The sequence below is a fragment of the Scardinius erythrophthalmus genome (genome assembly GCF_964197995.2).
Source record: "Scardinius erythrophthalmus genome assembly, chromosome: 4".
Taxonomy (NCBI): domain Eukaryota; kingdom Metazoa; phylum Chordata; class Actinopteri; order Cypriniformes; family Leuciscidae; genus Scardinius; species Scardinius erythrophthalmus.
The window spans coordinates 50555628-50575639 of record NC_138224.1 but is presented as its reverse complement, the minus strand read 5'-3'; the positions used below and the strand labels follow the sequence as shown (position 1 = coordinate 50575639).

The 20012-nt window shown below is 38.2% G+C and overlaps 1 protein-coding gene across 1 annotated transcript in view; it reads right to left on the bottom strand.

Moving 5' to 3' along the window:
* LOC308689941 (tripartite motif-containing protein 16-like) overlaps window positions 1–19425 on the bottom strand; it is a 28764-nt gene extending 9339 nt beyond the window's left edge. The window contains exons 1-5 of the mRNA XM_081364066.1: window positions 18775–19425; window positions 15371–15466; window positions 15052–15285; window positions 6195–6357; window positions 5997–6044 (exon numbers count right to left, since the gene is read on the bottom strand). Coding sequence (XP_081220192.1) covers window positions 5997–6044; window positions 6195–6357; window positions 15052–15285; window positions 15371–15466; window positions 18775–19347 — 1114 coding nt within the window. The 5' untranslated portion in view covers window positions 19348–19425. The remainder of the gene's footprint in view (window positions 1–5996; window positions 6045–6194; window positions 6358–15051; window positions 15286–15370; window positions 15467–18774) is intronic.
* Between the last annotated feature and the right edge of the window lie 587 nt (window positions 19426–20012).

The following is a 20012-nucleotide window of genomic DNA, read 5'->3' as shown; positions in this document are numbered from 1 at the left end:
CACGGACCATTTATCCGCTCGCTCAAAATCTAAACGGCAGCGCGAGCGCACTAAAGTTAGAGCAGATGCGTTTACTCTGATCGGTCTCGGTCACGAAATCCAGTGAGAAGCGCTTGAATTCAGCGAGGAACACAAATGTCTCAGTGATTTAAACCAGTTTAAAGGCAGATGAAACAGCGCTGACAAACTGTGCGCAACGATACAGTCTGAAGGCTGAAATTCCCATCATTTACCACAGATTTACTGTTAGTAATATTAACCGCACCATGAAATGCAGGATATACATATTGAATTGTATTATATTATTAATGTAGACAATGTATTAAAGGACTAATGGAATATAATTACAGTATAATAATAATGTATTTAGACTACTGTTTTTCATACAAATACCATAGAAACCATAAATGTTGCCATGATAGTGAGGTGCTATAGGCTATCCCTGGTTTTATCTGTGGTTATCATGATCTAAATGCATGATACTGAATGACCAATGGTTAAGTTTAATAAAAGTCAAACAGTCAGAATATTACATTTTACCAAAAAAAAAAAAAAATAAATTAGCACATGCAGAAACTAAGAAATTGTCCAATAAATATATTTATTTTTTTAAGGAAAAATGACAAATGTTTGAATGTTCTACCTCAGTTTGGCAAGTGTTTGTCATGATATGTTCTGACAATAAAGAGTAGTTTAAAACCACAGTTAACGCTCTGGGCCCGGTTCCCCAATAACGCTCACTCTTAGGCTACGTTCACACTGCAGGGCTTAATGCTCAATTCCGATTTTTTGAAAAAATTCGATTTTTTTGCAAGGCCGTTCACATTTCCAATTAAATGCGACCTTTTGTGATCTCCTGTGTGAACGTGAAATGACCCAGAAGTGACCAGCATGCGCAGAAGAGTTCTCAACGGTCAACGACGTCACTTGTTGTTTGCGGAAGTTGCTAAACTTTAACCAGAGCCCGATCTCTGCTTTAACTAACTGTGATTCTCTCACTCTCTCACACACACACACACACGAGCGCACGCAGGGACCGTTACACAAGAGCCAGACAGCAGCCGCTGACCAATCTAATATCAGATTCAGCACAAATAAGTTAACATAACTGCCGTGGGCTTTTTTTTTTTTTTTTTAATTAACGGGCTCGTCGAGGTCGACCCGTTCGGCAGATTTACCTCAGCTCGACGAATATGCAGTCCGTTTTCAAACCGACGACTACTTCAATGCAGAATTATGACGTTTTTCGCGTATCAATGACGTGCGGGTCGGATACATGCGACCTGGCCGTTCAGACTGAAGTCGCATTTGAAAAGATCGGATATGTATCGGATTTGGGACCACATACCCAAGTGGCCTGGGTCGCATTTGAAAAGATCGGATCTGTGTCGTTCAGACTGTCATGAAAAGATCAGATACAGGTCGCATAGGGGCAAAAAAATCGGAATTGGGTCGTTTCAGCCTGCAGTGTGAACGTAGCCTTTGTGCGCTAAGAAGACTCGAAAGATATATCTTACCAAAGTTGTTTATGTTCCTAAGTGTGTTCCCCGAACTATACCTTAGAAAGCTGCTTAAGATATACCTTCTTACGTGCGACGTTACCGGGTGCTGTCCGTGGCAATGGTGCTGAATTGTTTGATATCGATGGCTCGAGAATCAATTATTCTCTCGTGCAGGGGCTGTTTATGTGAGAAAGCGGTGTTCTTTATTAAAGAAACACTTCAGAAATAGTTGAAATTACATTTATTAGGACTATTGGATATTATAAAAAATAATCCAAACTACATTATAATAGCCTATAATAGCCTAGCCTACATATTTTAAACATATATTGCTGCCACAATAACCTTTTCAAATATTGTATGTGCTTTCTTCTCTTTCCCATTTTTGTTTGCTGAGATGGAGCTGCGATGAAATATTGTTCTTGTAAATAATTTCCAGCATTTCAGTAATAAAAGTGTGCATCTTGCGTACGGTGCTCGGCAGTGATCAAAAAGGATTTAAACCGTGAATTTTGAATCTCTTCTTGTAAACTCAGAGATGTGGATTCAGACGGCAATTAAATCACCACATGACCTGTTTGTCAAAAAACAGTAGGTACTAATTTGGCAAGGGATTTTTACGTGGGTTAGGTGAGAAAAACACTGATATTATGGATTCGGACGGCACTAAAATCACAGACTTACCCCTGTAAATGTTTAAAATACCATACAAGCCCATGAGAAACAATATTAGCGTCCGAATAGGACTTAACTGACAGTAGCCTATGCTTTCACTGGCCTTTAAAAGAGTGTTTTAATTAAATTAATAATATTGTATAATAATATAATTAAATATCTAACAACAATCAGTGTAATGACAATTTTATTCTTTGCATGAAAACACTTGAATTAGCCTAATTGAACACTGTCTGGGTGTATTAAAACTTCAGAATTATATTCATATAGACCTGCAACAGTGATAAGGTAAAGCTAAGAGTGGTCCAGACCAACCTTGCGAAAGTGTGACTTACAGAAGATATACTTAGCGTACGAACGTGTCGGGAATCGTGCCATAACGTTAAGAGAGAGGTTAAGGAATAGGTTAAGAACTACTTAGCGATAAGAACGTTTTGGGGAACCGGGCCCAGGTTTCTACAACTTTCACTTAGGAGCAAAAATCTGCCTTTAAACTTTAAAGAAATAAAGATTTGACTTTTATCGTGATAATTATCGATATCGACTGATATAAAAAAAATTATCGTTATATTTTTTTTTGCCCATATCGCCCAGCCCTAGGTGAAAGTGACACACACTTTGTTTTGCTCTGCTCTCTGGCTGCGCTGTCACGTTCGTTCTACGTCACGACGCTTCCTACGCTACGTACTACGTAGGGCTGCACGATATGAGGAAAAGCTGCGATGTGCGATAACATTGTTTAATATTGCGATGACGATATAACTTTCGATAAATATTCAAATGTGAATGTTAGCTATACTGTTCCCATAGTGCTTTAATAGGTTATTTGCATGATAGGTCAAACGTTTATTACCTGCCTGGTTCAGATTACACGATTTTAGTGCGATTTTGTCACGATCCGTTTGACATAGGGTATTGTGGAGATTCGTAAACGACAACGGGCGTCGGGATGCAAGATTCGATCGTTTCATAGTGGGCGACAACCTACGTCGCGTCTGCGATGCTTCACGACAAAAAGACTAGCATGTTTAATTTTTTAACGGTCCTCCACGACGGGTTGAGTATGTGAGCGAGAGAGAGTGTGCGCAAGTGAGTGAGAGTGCGAGCAACGAGTGTGTGTGAGCATGTGTGTGTGTGCGCGAGTCAGCGAGCGAGGGACAGTGAGTGTGTGTGTGTGCGCGCGAGTGTGCGAGTGAATGTTTGCGAGTGAATGTGTGCGTGACGGCACGCGATGACTGGTCGGAAAGTGTAGTCTGACATGTTTCTGTTTTCTGACAAGATTTTAGGAGTCAAAATCGTGTAAACAGACACAAAAATCTTGTAATCTGCACCAGGCGTTATTCATCGTGTCAGGCTGTCTGTTGCGATGTGTTCATCGCGCGAGTTCATATCGCGATGACGATGAAAATTCGATGTATCGTTCAGCCCTAGTACTACGTCATACGCCAGCATCCATCTCTGTGAACGCGCGTCGACCACTACCGGAATCACAGGGCCATTTAACTATAAAATTATGCAATCTTTGTTAAGAGACTTTCATTCTCTGTTGGGCTTCAAAATTTAATTTTTTACTATTTTTTACCAGATGGTGCCATTGTGCCAGGTTTGGCCTATAAAGCAAATACTCACTTTTTAACTGTTTTCTGCTTCGTCATATTATAAAGCCAATTGGATAAATTATGCAGCGATAATTGTGTGGGTGTGTTGGTATGGATGTCTGAGTGTGTAATATTTGAGAGAGAAAAACTCAAGTGCAAATCTAAAAACCAACCACTGTGTGCACCAGTGGAGTTTTGCTGGCATCTAATGGGGAAAATCTGTTACTGCGCCCAAACAAAATCTTACCGAAAGCTATTTTTTTATTTGGAACACAACTTGTTTAGACTTATGGCTTTGAATTTCTATCAGTTTTAGAGTTCAACATGTTTCATAAAACATGTTTTTTTACTATTTTTTACCAGATGGTGCCATTTTCTCAGGTTTGGCCTACAAAGCAAATACTCGCTTTATTCCTGTTTTCTGCTAAGGGCATATTATAGAACCAGTTGGACAAATTATGCAACGATAATTGTGTGGGTGTGTTGGATTTCAGAGTGTTGTTTGTATGTGTTTAATACAAAAAAAATATATGTGTATGTGTGCATGTGTGTGTTTGTAATATTTGAGAGAGAAAACCTCTACTGCAAATAACAAATCAAACCTCTGTGTGACCAGTGGAGTTTTGCTGGCATCCAATAGGGTGGTAGTGCACCCAAACAAAATCTTACTGAAAGATATTTTTTTTGAGATATCAAGCTCACATTTGGAACGCAACTTGTTTAGATTTATGTATTCGATTTTCTAGCCATTTTAGAGTTCAGCATGTTTCATAAAATATCAATTTTATATATAAAATAATGTTCATAAATCAACTTTTTTTTTTTTTTTGGTTTTACTTTTTACAATTTTTCTACTTTAGCAATAATCTGCCAGGGGTCTTCTTTCAAATGAGACCATACTTAAGTCTGTGCTCCTAAGCTTCACATTTTTATGACAGTTGTTTGGCACGGACATTTTTGTCCACTATGGACCTATGTGTAACTTTTTTTAATTGATGCACAAGAGTTAGACTAGAAGCGATATGCTGAGCTACAGCTCCCTAGCGGTGTTTGGCACAGACAAACAGCAAGGTGTTGCAGGCTTTTTCTTCGGAAGGCTGTGTTTGTCACCTGGCCGTTGTCAGGCTTCCACTGGCTTAGAGAGTGACGAGCGCTATGCTGAAGCCGCCACTCACTAGCACAGGGGTCTCCAACCTTTTTTTCATTTGAGAGCTACTTTTTTAAAATGAAAGTGGCCGAGAGCTACTCATGTAATACAATACTTAAATCTCTTAAAAAATGTCTCATAACTCTCATATGAACAACTATCTAAACTGTTTTCGACCTAAAAGCGTTTTTATTGGCCTATATGTCACCCTTAAATGTCAGAGGGAAAAAAAACACATAATTAGGGGCCAAGCCCCGAAGGGGATATCCCCTATTGTATTTGTTAGTTTACTTTATTATTATTTTTCCCAAATGTGAGTCAATGGCAGCCCAATGAAACGTAAGTAGGAAAATGATGAAATTTGGCACAATTGTAGAAATGGTCATGAAAAGTAATTGGACCGATTTTGGAGTCTCTAGGACCAACTCTATAGCGCCACCACCAGTTCAAAAATTCAGTCTTCTAAAGGTTATAACTTTCATTCATCTTTGTTCAAAAGTTATAACTTTCATTCGTCTTTGTTCAAAAGTTATATTTTTGCAAACTTAACAAGGTCGACCCAAAATTGGTTCAGAAGCTATAGCTCGGCCAAACTTTGATCAATCGTAACGAAAATTGGTACGCTTCATCTGAGCCATGACCTGAGGGTCCATGCCAAACTTGGAAACAGCGCCACCTACAGGTCATGAGATCTGGAAAATGGCTATTTATTGCGTCATGCTGAATCCGTGGATATAGAATTATCCGAGATTGAATGAGCCATGTGTCTATCATTTTGAATTTTGTCATAAATTGCAATAACCATTAACTATGGGTGTGTTAATGCTTAATTACTGAATAATTATGGACCCTTAAAATAAAGTATTACTCAGTGTTATTATTTTTTTCAGTGTAGCTGAACTCTTCATGTTCAATATATCAGCAGTGTCTCAGTACAGTATACCAGATATCCTGTGCAGATCATCATTTACATGATCAACTATAAAACTTTTCTGTCATGTTTTCTTTCACCTTCTACAGGAAGAACATGAACACACTCAGTGAGTTATTCTGCTTGTTTTCTTAGTGACTTACATTGTAGGAAGTCGTTCCTGGTCTTGGGAACAATGTTGGTGGAAGTGACTGTGGAAATCAACAGATGTGAAGAGTGTGATTATCATGTTGAGAGAAAATGATCCCTGCATCTGTTCCTAAGACATTTCTAATATGATCTTCCATATGATATGAGATGATGGAGGGTCATTTCTGAGAGCAGAATCTCCTGGACTTTACCTCTGTTAGAGATCTTCTTCAGCTCCTCTTTGCAGAAATCCTCCAGTTTGTCTCTCAGCTGACGGACAGATTCTCTCACGCCATCATCAAAAGAGGAGAGAGAACTGAAGGGATTGTCATTTACGTCGGTAGATTCAGGAGGAGCTGAGAGAGACTGGAAACTCTACAGAAAACAGAAATCAAAGCTCATCCACACTTCATCAATAACCTGCACTACTGTCAAATTTGTGCGGCTCTTGTTAATCTTTAGTAACTCTCCTCAATCCAGCCCTTCTCATATTCATTGTATGACATTAGAGCTACAAATTCTGGCGTTTGCCATTTACACTATATGTGAACTTTCTAGGAAATCATTTGGATGATAAAGCATTACAAAATAACATAAATGTAACAGATCAAGTGCATCAGTGGTGTCACATTGAGGGCTGTTTCTAGACACTGATGAAATAGTTAACACGGTAACATAATGACACTGCATTTTAGCAGAAAATCACCATGTGCTAAGAAAATTTAAGCATAAGACACATATTAGCATAATAAAGATATCATTTTTAAACGTTATTAGAAAGACTGCGATCATGATTCCAAATGTTTAGTGTATATTGAAATTATATATTTAAAAAATGAATGACAGCATCAGCAAAATAACATGTTGGGTTGGTTCAGGGCCGTGCACAGACCTTTTGAGGGGCATGTGCTGAAACTGAAAAAGGGCACCCTCCTCCCTTTTTTTATATCAAAATTATTTAGTAAGCCTATATAAAAGGAAGAAATGGTCACGTCTTCATGACAAATTCAATAACACAAAATAATAGTCTCAAAAGCTTTAGATTTATTCACGATTAACAACCATAATAATAATATAGATAATATAGATAAACAGGGTTTTAAGGGCCTCTTAACCTAAATACAACAGCAACCTTCTGTTGCTCTTGTGTACTCCCTCTTTTTTAAATTGCATTTATAGAAATATATGTCAAAAATACTTGACTCATACATAAACATGTTAACCAAATAATACAAATTAGCTTACAAAACCAAACAGAATAGCTAAAAAAATCTGTTTTTTTTATTGAACTTTATGCACTTTATGAACTTTGCAGAGAAATATATATATATATATATATATATATATATATATATAGAGAGAGAGAGAGAGAGAGAGAGAGAGAGAGAGAGAGAGAGTTCAGATGCAAAAGCCTCTAAGTGCCATCTGAAAATTTCTTCTAGAATGATAATTTTTATCAAGCTCGTATATTTAAGTTCAGTAATTTCACTTAAATGACAATTAATAGCTAATTTTCATTGCCATTTAAGTGAAATTACTGAACTTAAATATATGAGCTTGATAAAAATTATCATTCTAGAAGAATTTTTCAGATGGCACTTAGAGGCTTTTGCATCTGAACTCTTCATATTCTCTTTTTTAGCTATTCTGTTTGGTTTTATAAGCTAATTTGTATTATTTGGTTACCATGATTATGTATGACATTGAGAAGAGGGGAAGGTAGAGCAATGAGTCAAGTATTTTTGACAAACTATTTTGAAATATAATTTGAGTAATTATGTCCAAATCAATTCCAGATTATAAGAAACTATAGCCATACCTTTACTATATCCAACATGTATCCGCCTACCTGGCAAAAATTTGATACTGTGCTGTGGAGGACAAGGGATGTTGGTCTCTTGAAGGTCTCTTATTCACTAAAAATATTTCACAATATTACTGTTTTTGCTGTATTTTGGATCAAATAAATGAAGCCTTGGAATGAATTACATCATGAATGACATTCTGCATGATACAATATAAAGATTTCACAGTGATCTTCTGTAATGTTTTTTTTTTTTGTTACTACTACAACATTACTGTAGTAAAACCATGTTTCATTCACTACATTTTATACATGTGAGGATGAGCGGAGAGTATAGAATAATATAGATTAAAAATTAGCTAGATAGCGAACACATGCATATTAACAGCCTTGAAATAACCATAATTGAATATTATTACCATAACATGATTATCCTAAATGTTAATAAATTAACTGTATCAGCAATCATAAATCAAAGAAGAAATTTCTTAGAAGTTACCTAGGTGATGAGGATCGCTTTATGTAAGTTCCAGTACGAAACAGCGCGGGGGCGCACCTGTTATGATTTTCCGATGGTAAAAACAAATTATATGTTGTTGTATTACTTATCAATATATAGTTTTTGACCAGCGAATGTGTGCAAATGTGCATTTTTTTGTCCGTCATTAAAACGGCGCAGGCGGTATCACATTACATTTTCATCAACAGGTTACAAACTAGTTTGTTTTTCCTGTTGTAAAATACATTAGGCCAAAATCGCATTTTATAAAAGATGAAATACTACTGTATGCACAGGATATTTAAGTTATTTCCGTTAGGCTATGTATTGGCTATGGCAAATGCTAGCCTAGACCTCTCTCTCAGGCGACGTCCCACATGTCTCAGTCAGTGAGTCATCAAATAAATAAAATATGAGCCTTTATAGACAGTGTTTAGTAGTACTTATTCAAACAACAAGATATTTATTTACCCTTCGCAAAACTTTGTTCAGCTGCTGTCTACTGTGCGGCTGCTTGTGGAACTTCAGTTGATTCAGTGAGAGGAGGCGGAGTTATCAGCTTACTGACAGCTTGAGGATCGAATAAGTTTTACACAAGCTCGGTTTAAGAATTTTCATTGGCTAAATATTTGTAAAACAGACAGACAGACGTAAAGGATGACCAATAGCATTGATTAAAAAAGAAAAGAAAAGAAAAAAAAAAAACACCACCACCAAAAAAAGGGCACTTCGGAGTGTGAGGGCAAAAAGGGCATGTGCTCTGCACAGGTTGAGCCCCATAGACATAATATACATAGACGCCCTATTGGCCGCTTTGGAACGTTGCTGCGATACGTCAACGCGTCCGCCATTTTGTGGAGGGCAAGACTGCGCTGTAATCAAATGCAAGTAAACTGCTGAGCTGCGGTTTTTCTGTATAAAAACCAAAAAAAAAAAACATTTATCAACCGATTTCGGTGGTTTGTATGTGGTGTACAAAAAAAGTTCCATCTGTAGTTAGTTAAACTCTCGATAGATAGACTTATATTTTATTTTATTTTTTTTAATAAGGAATGGCCAAAGCTCTGGCTTGTCATGTATTTAGCTTTTCATTCTTGGATAAGAATTGTGAACACCCCCATACTGAGATATAATTTAATTTTCACATTAAATTAAATAAAGTTTTCTTATTGTGGGAAAAGCATATTCTGTCATTGACCCGATTTTAGCAATAACAAAGATAACTGATGGATCATTTATGGTAATATGATATGGTACAACTACAGTGCAATGCAAATAGTAAATATAAGATAAAGTGAGAGGTAGGCTAATAGTAAATAGTTTAGTCAATAAAATAAACAAACAGTATACAGTAAATAAAATAGTATTGAAAAGTATAATTATATAATATCATAAGTACTAATATAATAATAATAATAATAATAATAATATATTGATAATAGCATATAGTTTATGTATACTATAATAATAGCAGTAGAATATGAAATATCAATTACAGAATATAGACAATAAAAAATAATAGGTTAAATAGTTACTATGAATAGTAAAATAATTTGACAGCATAACTATAATAGATTGATAATTGTAAGTGGTATATTATTATAATAACAATAATAAATAATGTAAATTTATACATTTTAAAATATTATTACATAGGCTATATAAAATAAAATGATGCAACCCTGTCTCTTTTTGTTAAATTTCAGTTTTTAAAAGGTATAAGAAGCTATACAAATCAAGAAATAAAGTAAACGATCCAGTCAAACATACAGCAGGCTACACTGTTATAATAGCCTAAATATATTAAGTTATGAAACTTCACTTTGCCCTCAGCCAAAACAATCTGCCAAGGAACAAATTATAGATTAATGAAACCAAAGATCGCCCGTTAGATAAACACAAGACGAATTATTCTCACTAGACTGACAGCGACGAACGTCAGAACGCGGTGTACGACATGCACTATAGCCGAGGCAAGGCTGTTCTCGGCGGGGTACATGAGCGCTGAGCGCCCGCGGTGATCGCTGGATCTCACAACTCCGAAACCGTCAGATAACATTTTTAAAAAGGCGCTATCTTTATAAATAAACCACAGATTTGAGCTTTAAACAACTACATTGTCGACTGAAAAACTCTTAAAACTACATTTCGTGACACAATAACAGTAGTATTTTTAAATTTCGTGGCCTTTCTCCTCTGAAAATAAAAATAGTAAATGAAATGCAACCAGAAACAAATTTTCAGTTTTGCTTGAGAAAGGTAATTCCCTGAGACCTGTTTTCAATTGTGTGGCGATTTGTAAAGCCCCAAGCAGCACAAGAAATAGGCATTTTTCTCAATTCTCGTTATGAGAGGTTAGGAAAGTTGCCCTCCGCAGTATGGCGGCGCCGTTGACGTACGATCCAGCGGCCAATAGGGCGTCTATGTATATTATGTCTATGTTGAGCCCTACCTGTGCACGTGCCTGGGTTGGTTATAACCCAAGCGGCAACATTCTAATCTGAAAAATGAAGCCTACCCGGAAGTGCGAAAAACTGCAATACATCGAAAATCCGCTAGAGGGAGGTCCCAAAAGGGAGCACAGCATACATTCATGTTTTTACAGGTTGGTCCCATGGACTTTTATTATATTTTTCGATAGGTTCCGAGTGCCTGACAACTGTGAGGGGGATGAATTTTTTTCTAACTCGTTAGTTTAGATCGTATTTAGATATAAAATGTATGACAAATAAGGGCGTGGTTAACTTGGATTGACAGCTTGATTGACAGCTGATAAGGCAGCGCCAAGGAGAATGACAACATAAGAAGCGCCATTTTTTAACACAGTTGAAATATAATACTACTGTTTTTGAATCATGAAATGTAGTTTTAAGAGTTTTTCAGGCGAGAATGTAGTTGTTTAAAGCACAAATCTGTGGTTTATTTATAAAGATTTATGAAAATTTTATCCAGGTTGTGAGATTTAGACGATCACCGGACGCTCAACGCTCATGTACCCCGCCTGGAACAGCCTTTCCTCGGCTAGTCGTTCTGAGGGGAAGTTTCATAACTTTATAAGCTATTTAACTTTACCGTTGTATGGTTAGACTAGAGCGCTGACTTTGTATGTTTGACTGAATTGTTTGCTTTATTTGTATATCTTCTTGTACCTTTTACTTATAATTTTATAATAACTAATATTGATAAAACTGAAATGTAACAAAAAGAGACTGGGTTGAGTTTTGTCATTTTAAATTTTAATACAACGAAGATGATCTGTAATGTTGTTTACTGCAACATCTGTTGTTTAGTACAAATGCACATATTGCCTGGACCATATTAAAATGTTTAATATTTTTATATTATATTTAAAACGAAAAGAGGCAGGTTTGTGTTTTATATTTCGTTTTGTGTTTTATATTTCGTTTTGTTATAAATAGGCAAACGTTATATGCAGTGAATATAATCAATACACGTTGCCTGAACCACATTTGTGTGGCTATAATGTTTAAGATTTCTTTAAATGAAAACGAAAAGAGTTAGTATGGTGTTTTATAACATATTTCGTTGCCTAAAATATACAGAGATAACCTTTACCCATATATGGATTGGCCAGAAGGTAGGCGGGTGTCACAGTGTCTGGTTTATGTTCCTTGGGTCACCACTAGATGTCCTCCTTCCTCACGGTGTCCAGCACACTCTCGTACTACATTCCCCATGATTCTTGTCTTTACATTGCACTCAGCTATCCCTTATCACTCATCATTGCATACAGCTGTTTCTCATCACATTCTTTGTACCTGTCTATTAATACCCTGTCTGTTTTAGTCCTAGTCACTGGATTTGATTTTTGATGACGTATTGTCGACAACTTTATAATCTCCATTAGCTATTCTTTTCTTCAACTCCTCAGCATCCATCTCGATGACTGCAAGCAGATTGCGCGTGGTTATGATGAATTTTTAAAAGTGAAAGTAGGTATAGAGACTTCTGGGAGGGCGTGCGCACAAATAAACTGATGTGGATTTTAAATTATTTTATCAACTTAAAATACAGGCATATTCTTGTAGATGTGTTCCTAAAAATATGCATATATTTTTACGTTTGCACGTGATTGTTTTAAACCCGTGTTTAGACACGTTTAGCCCATGTCCGACCCGCACCCGTATCCGACACAGTTGGATATTTTTCACCCGTTAGAGCAAAATTGTGGGTCACCCGTCAGAACCCATGCAGGACTCTGGCTCAGCCTGAGGTCTGGAAGTCAGTGGTGAATCCTGGAAAATGGAAGATGGATGAAGCCAGCAGAAAGGGAGGAGCCAAGGAGTTGGACAGAACTTGCAAGGGTGACAGGTCTTTGGATAACCTCCATGGTTGGAACGCAGAAGCTTAGAGGCTGATTGGGATCAGCAGACACAAAGGAGCCAGGAGGCTGGGTGGGACCAGCAGAGGAAGGAATTATTTGGAACCAGTAAGTGCATTATACCTGGTGGGACCGGTGGAGAAGAGGAGACCTCAAGGGTGGGAGCATGGGTAGGAGTCCATTCCAAAATATGTAGGTCAATGAGTGCTAGCACCGAGACCACCGTATTAGGGGTCCTCCTCCTCTTCACCCACTGTGAAGGGGGGAACCACAGCTGGAGAGTACCTTCTCCACACACTCAGAGAATAGCACGCCTCTCTCTGCTCTTTGAGCCCAGCTTGATATAAGGTGCACAGGGAGTCATCTGAGTAGTGTACCATGCGATCTAGATTGAGATTCTCATGGGTGTGATCCTCAAGGGAACGGTCAAACAATTATGAAACTGTATATCGCTCTCAAGTTTTATCAAAAGTTTGGAGTGAGATCTGTTTGGGGAGGAGCCACCCAAATATTTGCAGCAGTGGCCCCTCAGCCCCACCAAATTCGCAAAAGTTTTTGCTAGCAGTTCATATATTTCAAAAATACAAATTTATCACAAAATAAAAATAGAAATAAATTTGGCCCCAAACGAGCCAACTGAACAGCAGTTCTTTAAAGTGTTTGTGTGTGTCTGTGTTTTTGTGTGAGTGTACACATTTAGCTCATTGATACGGCACAGTTTTAACAAGAATGGTGTTTTGTGTTATAAGTGTTTGTTGCACATTTGGATGTCTTGATGACAGGGGTAGGGGGCTCCACTTAAAGCACTGTGGCTCAAAGCCAGCCATTTTCACAGTCATGATGGATGATAGCATTCCATCCAGAGCCAAACTGTTACTAGTTTTGGTTTTGTTCAAACCCACCATGGAGAACACTCTCTCTGCATCTGCATGTGAGTGAGGAAGAAATAAAACCAGTTTGGCAATCGTAGACAGCCTTCCAAATCTGCTCAAACCGGTCACCTTTAAAGGGGTCATCGGATGCCCATTTTCCACAAGTTGATATGATTCTTTAGGGTCTTCATGTAAAGTTTGTAACATACTATGTTTAAAATTCCTCGATGGTTGTGTAAAACAACACCCTTTTTACCTCCTCAAAAACAGCTCTGTTCACAGCGACCCGTTTCAACCATGTCTCTTTAAAGGATAATTTGCAACTGCCATGGGGCGTGTCAACACAAGACACGTAAAGTGCTGCCTTGGCAACCTGCCTTGATGGACAATATAGACCATATGTAGCCCCGCCCTATTTTCAGCGTTGTATTTTCACAGCGATCTTGTGTATCTTCTCGGTCTACTGACATTTGTTAAGACATCTGCTTAAAACATTACAATGCTCATGATAACTTTCATTAACTCTACAATAAGTAAAACCACTTCACCAGCGAATTACTCCTCAACAGCGATGCCATAGAAATATACAGAGCGACCGCAAAAATAGGAGTTCAAAGACAATATTCTACAGATGGATGTGCAAGGTCTATAGAAATGGCTGAGGGCGCAAATATGCTAATACGGGACAGTCCGTAAGAGGTCGTGGGCGGAGCATGACCAATATGACACCATATTGCTCAGAAAATCCAAACGACCTGATTATTGAGAGTGTTTAGGCTTTTTGAGGATTTAAAAAAAAAAAAAGGAGTGAATGGATTTTTTTTTCATTGTATGGCGGTTGTGTCCACACACTGCAAAGACTCATTTATATGCAAACACCTTATAAAAGTGAATTTTGCATCCGATGACACCTTTAAAAGCAGAAGGAGAGTTTTACCCCGGATTTCCACCAACTGCGGAACGGCTGCGAATCGGCTCCGCTGCGTGTCAGCTCCGTGCTCCACCATCCTCCAATACCCACTAGGTCCGGATTTGTTGCAGAACGGCTGCGGCCATGACTAACAGCTGAAGTCACAAGGACCCACGAGATCTCGCGAATTCACGTATGATCGCGCGATATAAGTGCTGAATTGCTGCGGAGCTCTCCGGAACCCGGCAAAAATAGAAGCTCTGCGTATCTGCTCCGGAGGGCTGCGGATCGCCGGAGCGGATCTGCAGCCATTCCGCAGTTGGTGGAAATTAGGGGTTAGAGCTATAGTCCTCAACATCAGCTCTCACTGTCTTTGATCACAGGCAAAAGATTTCATCCAGGAATCGTAAAATCAAAATGCTAAAAAAAAGGGGTTAATGTTACCTACCGCAAACCATATTTATCAGATCTTGCTCTTCCAACTTCCACTCCATGTGTGTGCCCACACAACAAATTACCTTAACTACCTTAATATTATATAACACAATACTTCAGTCAACAGCTCATTCTGCTCTCATGAAATATTTCTGTGAGTCTCTTGCTCAAGTCCACTATGGCCCTGTTCTTCTAGATCTCTGTTACCTGCAGGAAATGGATGTGATCCTGTATGTGTGAAAGCTGCTCCAGCTCAGCGTCTCTCCTCCTCAGATCATTGATCTCCTGCTCCAGTCGCTCCAGTCGTTCTTCAGCTTGACTCACTGCAGTCTCTTCCTGATCTCTGATCCGCTGTGTCGCCTCAGATCGGCTTCTCTCAATGGAGCGGATGAGCTCAGTGAAGATCCTCTCAATGTCCTCCACTGCTGTCTGTGCAGAGCGCTGTTAAGACACATCACAATCACACAGTGAGCTTCAGTGAGTCCTGACTGAGACTTCTCAAACTTCTCTTCTTCTCCAAACTCACCTTATGAGACGCCACAGCCTCTCTCAGCTGCTGAAGATCTTTCTCTCTCTGCTGGATCCTCTGCTGGAACGACCTCTGCGTCTCCTTCAGCTGCTTCTGCACCACAAATCAATAACAGAGATTTCAGTTTATACTGCTGTCACTATATCTGTCAGGGTTCTGTCACTTTGTTCTAGATTATTCTTGGTTTTGTGCCAGAGTCCTGACACTCCTGTATTGTCTTGTCTTTGTGTGAGCATAAGGTCTCGTGTCTGTGTAATATTCTAATCATGATGGTCGGATTCCAGCACTCATGTCTAGTCTGGTTTTGGTTGTGCCGTGATTCAGACATTCATGCTCTTGTATTCTGGTGTGAGTTCACAGGATGAGCATTCGCTCGTTCTCATGCGCTCTGTCTTGTTGTGTAAGCATGCGGTTTCGAGTTTGCTCTGGCCGTACGCTCTTCTGTCCATGTGTGGTGTTGTGTACTGTGTAGCATGCGATTCGTGTTTCCAACGGACGCGATTTCATGTTATATTTAGTCTTTTGTTGAACTGCATGTGGATAGTAGCCTAGAAATCTAGACGCACCCTAGTGGCAGCAAAATTTATTTTGCAGCCAGTTGTGGTCTAGCAACTCTTTGTTGAATTTCGAGCTGGAAAAAACAAAATTAGGTCAGGCCAATCACATTGTGTATAGAGTAGGCGGGGCGGGCTTACCATAATGACGACAGAGTTGCGACGGTTCCCTGCTACTTGAAAACAAAGAATGGCTTCTGCTGCTGGAGAACAGTCTTTCAAATCGGCTTTGGCCGCGACTCTGGAGGACTTGGAGTTAAGTTTTTCTTTGAGAAAAGAGCAAAGAACGGCACTTAAGTCATTTTTAAAAAAGGAAGACGTGTTTGTAGTTTTTCCGGCCAGATTCAAAAGTTGAATCTATCAACTAACGTTATCTCCGCTGTTGGGAAAACGCTCTGGTTGGTTGAAGCACTGTCCAATTGCGTGCAGAGGGAATTTGAAAGACCACCGTTTATCCCGCCCCTCGGATTGAGCCGTGTCTATGGTGAGTTGCCAGACCTAACATCTTGATGTAGGTCTGGCTTGCCAGGCTATGTGGATAGTGTTTTTCCTGCCCATTTTATTAACCCTTACGATAAAGTATACTTCATGTTCATTTTATGAAGTATACTTAAGTAATGTTCAAGTACATGTTTAAGTATACATTATGAAGTAAGTATACTAATGTCAATATGTACTAGTAGTTAGTCTCGCGTAGCCAGAAGAAAAGCTGCTATGAATTCCAGACCTCCAGACCTTCAGGCTGAAGGTCTGGAATTCATAGCAGCTTTCTTTGGCCAAGGCCCGCCCTTAAGGCCGTTTGACCGACATGTCAAACAACCAATTACAGTTCCTTTCGTTCAGCGTCACGTTTCGTTGCGTGGAAATGTCCCCACAACAACAGACCGGCGTGCAACAAGTCAGTCAGTATAGAAAATCAAAGAAAGAGAAGAAAACAAGCAGTAAGTCATTGATCTGTTCATGCACGTATAACAACAATTGCGTCTGCATTACCACATCTGATCAAAACACCGAGTAAATCAGTAGGAAACGCAATTACACGTCTGTGCTTTGTTTCCCGGCGGACCGAAAATAAACGCGACACTCGCGCCCCCCGGAAATCCGATAAAATTCAACAAATCAGATGACGACTTTGACATTCCTGAAGTGTTTCCAGTTAAGTGTACCATATGCATCAGACGTTTAGCCAACGTTCCGTGGGCGTGACGTCTGAGGCTGAGACTAACTAGTAGTAAACTTGTAAGTGTACTATTATAATACCGCTTGGGACTAAATTGGCCCACTTTCAGTACATACAAGTATATGTTTAAGTGTACTATAAGTGTAACAGTAGTAAACTTTAAGTGCACAACTAGGTCATAATTACGTTTCTCATTTGTACTGCAAGTGAACTTATGGGTATACTAGTAGTTCACTATTTTAATACTTGTAGCATATTCAGTAAACTACTAGTTTAGTAGTTTTATACTACAAGTTTTCTTTTAAGTGAACTTAACTTTATACTTATAGTTTACTATTTATATATAATTTTTGCCCTTGCAGTAGGCCTATACTACTATGTTCAAATGTTATTTTTTTATACTTGAAAAATACCTTTAACTGTACTTTAATTTTAAAAACATTTTATTAGCTTCATGCATCCTTTTTTTAATCAACACTTGAATGTTGGTAAGTTTTAAAGAAAGGCAACATTTTAAACGAAAAAGATGAGAAAATCAAATTTTTGTCAAAAACTACGCCTTGATCAGATTCAGAAACATGATCAAAACACAGATGGAGTAGATCGAGTCCAACACCCCCAAAGCTTCACAGTTGTTTTCTCTTCATGGGTTACGCTGGAAAATTCAGCCAATGGTGGGAAAAAGTAGAATTAGAGTAAATTCCTATGTACACTACCAGTGGACTAGCCTACACAAAAATTCAGATACGCAGAATTAGAAACATATCTGTTTTATATCAATATTTTCAAACAATGTAAGTTTCATAAAACTGTGTATGAAAAACGATGTAAAAAAAGTATATTTAATAAGCTACACGATCAAAAGAGTTAACACAACTACAAGCCAAGTATACTTTGAATAATTAAACTTTTAAGTATATCTGGATCAAAACATTGAGTACAAGTAAAGGCCAAATATACTTGGACTTTTCTCTCAGTATAAGTCAAGTACACTTAAGTGTAATTAAGTATATTTCTGAGAAGTACATAAAGTATATTTTTGAGAAGTATATAAAATGTAGACTGAAAGTATGCTTTCTTCTTTTTAGTTGAAAAGAAATATACTAATAGAACACTTGAATAAACTTATTTTTCGTAAGGGAATTACAAGATCAGCTTCAGTTCCATGCTTATTTTATTTATCTCTATAAGCTATTCCACCCGAAAGCTTGTTACTATATAAACTTGACCATGTTAATTTATAAGACAGTGTGTAATATTATGTTTAAAAAAAAATCTAAATAGTAAACACAAGTACAAGCCAAGAATACCTAGAATACTTAATTATACATAAGTATATCTCAATCAACAAGTACAGGCCAAATATACTTACACTTTTCTGTCAGTATAAGTCAAGTATACTTAAGCGGAATTTGAAGTATATTTCTGAGAAGTACATAAAAAGTTTTACAAAAGTTTGTGTTGATAAATGTGTTTACGGTGCAATTTTCACCATATTTTCTGTTAAGTTCAGTGCGGAGCACAAATACACTCAGCAGTGAAAGTCCACTTACAGCTTCTGTTCACTTCTGTGACGTCTGCAGTGTGGATGATGTTACCTGATCATATGGGTGCCAATATAAATAGTGTCAACATTATTTCATCAGTGTCTACTTTATAGTTCATACCTGTTTCTCTGTCCTCTGTGCTGCAGCTGATACAGTGTCGTGGTTTTTATGTTCATCCATCGTACACAGCAGACATATAAACTTCTGATCAGTGCGGCAGAAAACCTCAAGGAGTTTATCATGTGTTTGGCAGATCATCTCCTGCAGTCGTCCAGTGGCATCAGTCAGATTGTGTTTCTTTCTTTTAAAGAAACTCTCATGTTCTTCAAGGTGACTCTGACAGTAAGAATCCAGACACCCCAGACAGGACTTGACGGCTTTGCGTTTTCTTCCAGTACAGACGTCACACTGCACATCTCCAGCTCCAGCGTAACAGTCAGCAGGAAGATTAATCTTCTTCAGTTTCTCCACCACTTCAGCCAGCATGGTGTTTTTAGCTAAAGCAGGTCTTGGACTGAAGCTCTGTCTGCACTGAGGGCAGCTGTAGACTCTCATCTGATCCTCCTGATCCCAGCAGACTGTAACACAGATCTTACAGTAACTGTGTCCACAGGGAATGGTCACTGGATCCTTCAGAAGATCCAGACACACTGAACACAGGAACTCATTCTGAAAAATGCTGGCTTCTGCCATTTTACTGCTTGAATACAGAGACACAAACACACACCAGCTCAACTACACTTCAGTTTCAGTTTCTCTGAACTGAAGAGTTTCCTGTTTCCTGGTTCTGTGTTTGAGTGATGTGTGAAAACACGTGTCTTCAAATCTGTAAAGCAGGTTCTTCACTCCTAGTGTGGTGGGTTTCCGTCTGCATTGTGTTTTCTTCTTAATAAAAGAGATCCCACACGATGATGCAGTTGTGATGTGATTTACTCTAGGCTTCTTTCAGTTTCTGTATCAAAATATAACAGACTCCATCAGACACTTCTAACAAGGAGAAACTCTGGTACATGCCTCTCATCACCATGACATCCCGCGCAAGAGAGAGAGGGCACCCACCGGAAATACCATCAGCTTTAGCCTCACGCTTACACAACGTAACTTACGTAATGGTGCTTCCTTAACATTTTATACAGATTAACACATTTATAAAAAGGGTAAAACAAAGACAATAACACGGAAAATACAAATATATATATAAAGAAATTAAAATAACAACATACACTCATCACATCCACCCCCACTGTTTTACACTAGATTATTGGACAGACCAACATCTTGACATATCAGTGATGTAATTTCTTATAAACCACCTTAGGTTATACAGATTTAAAGCAAACTTGTTAAATATTCAGATA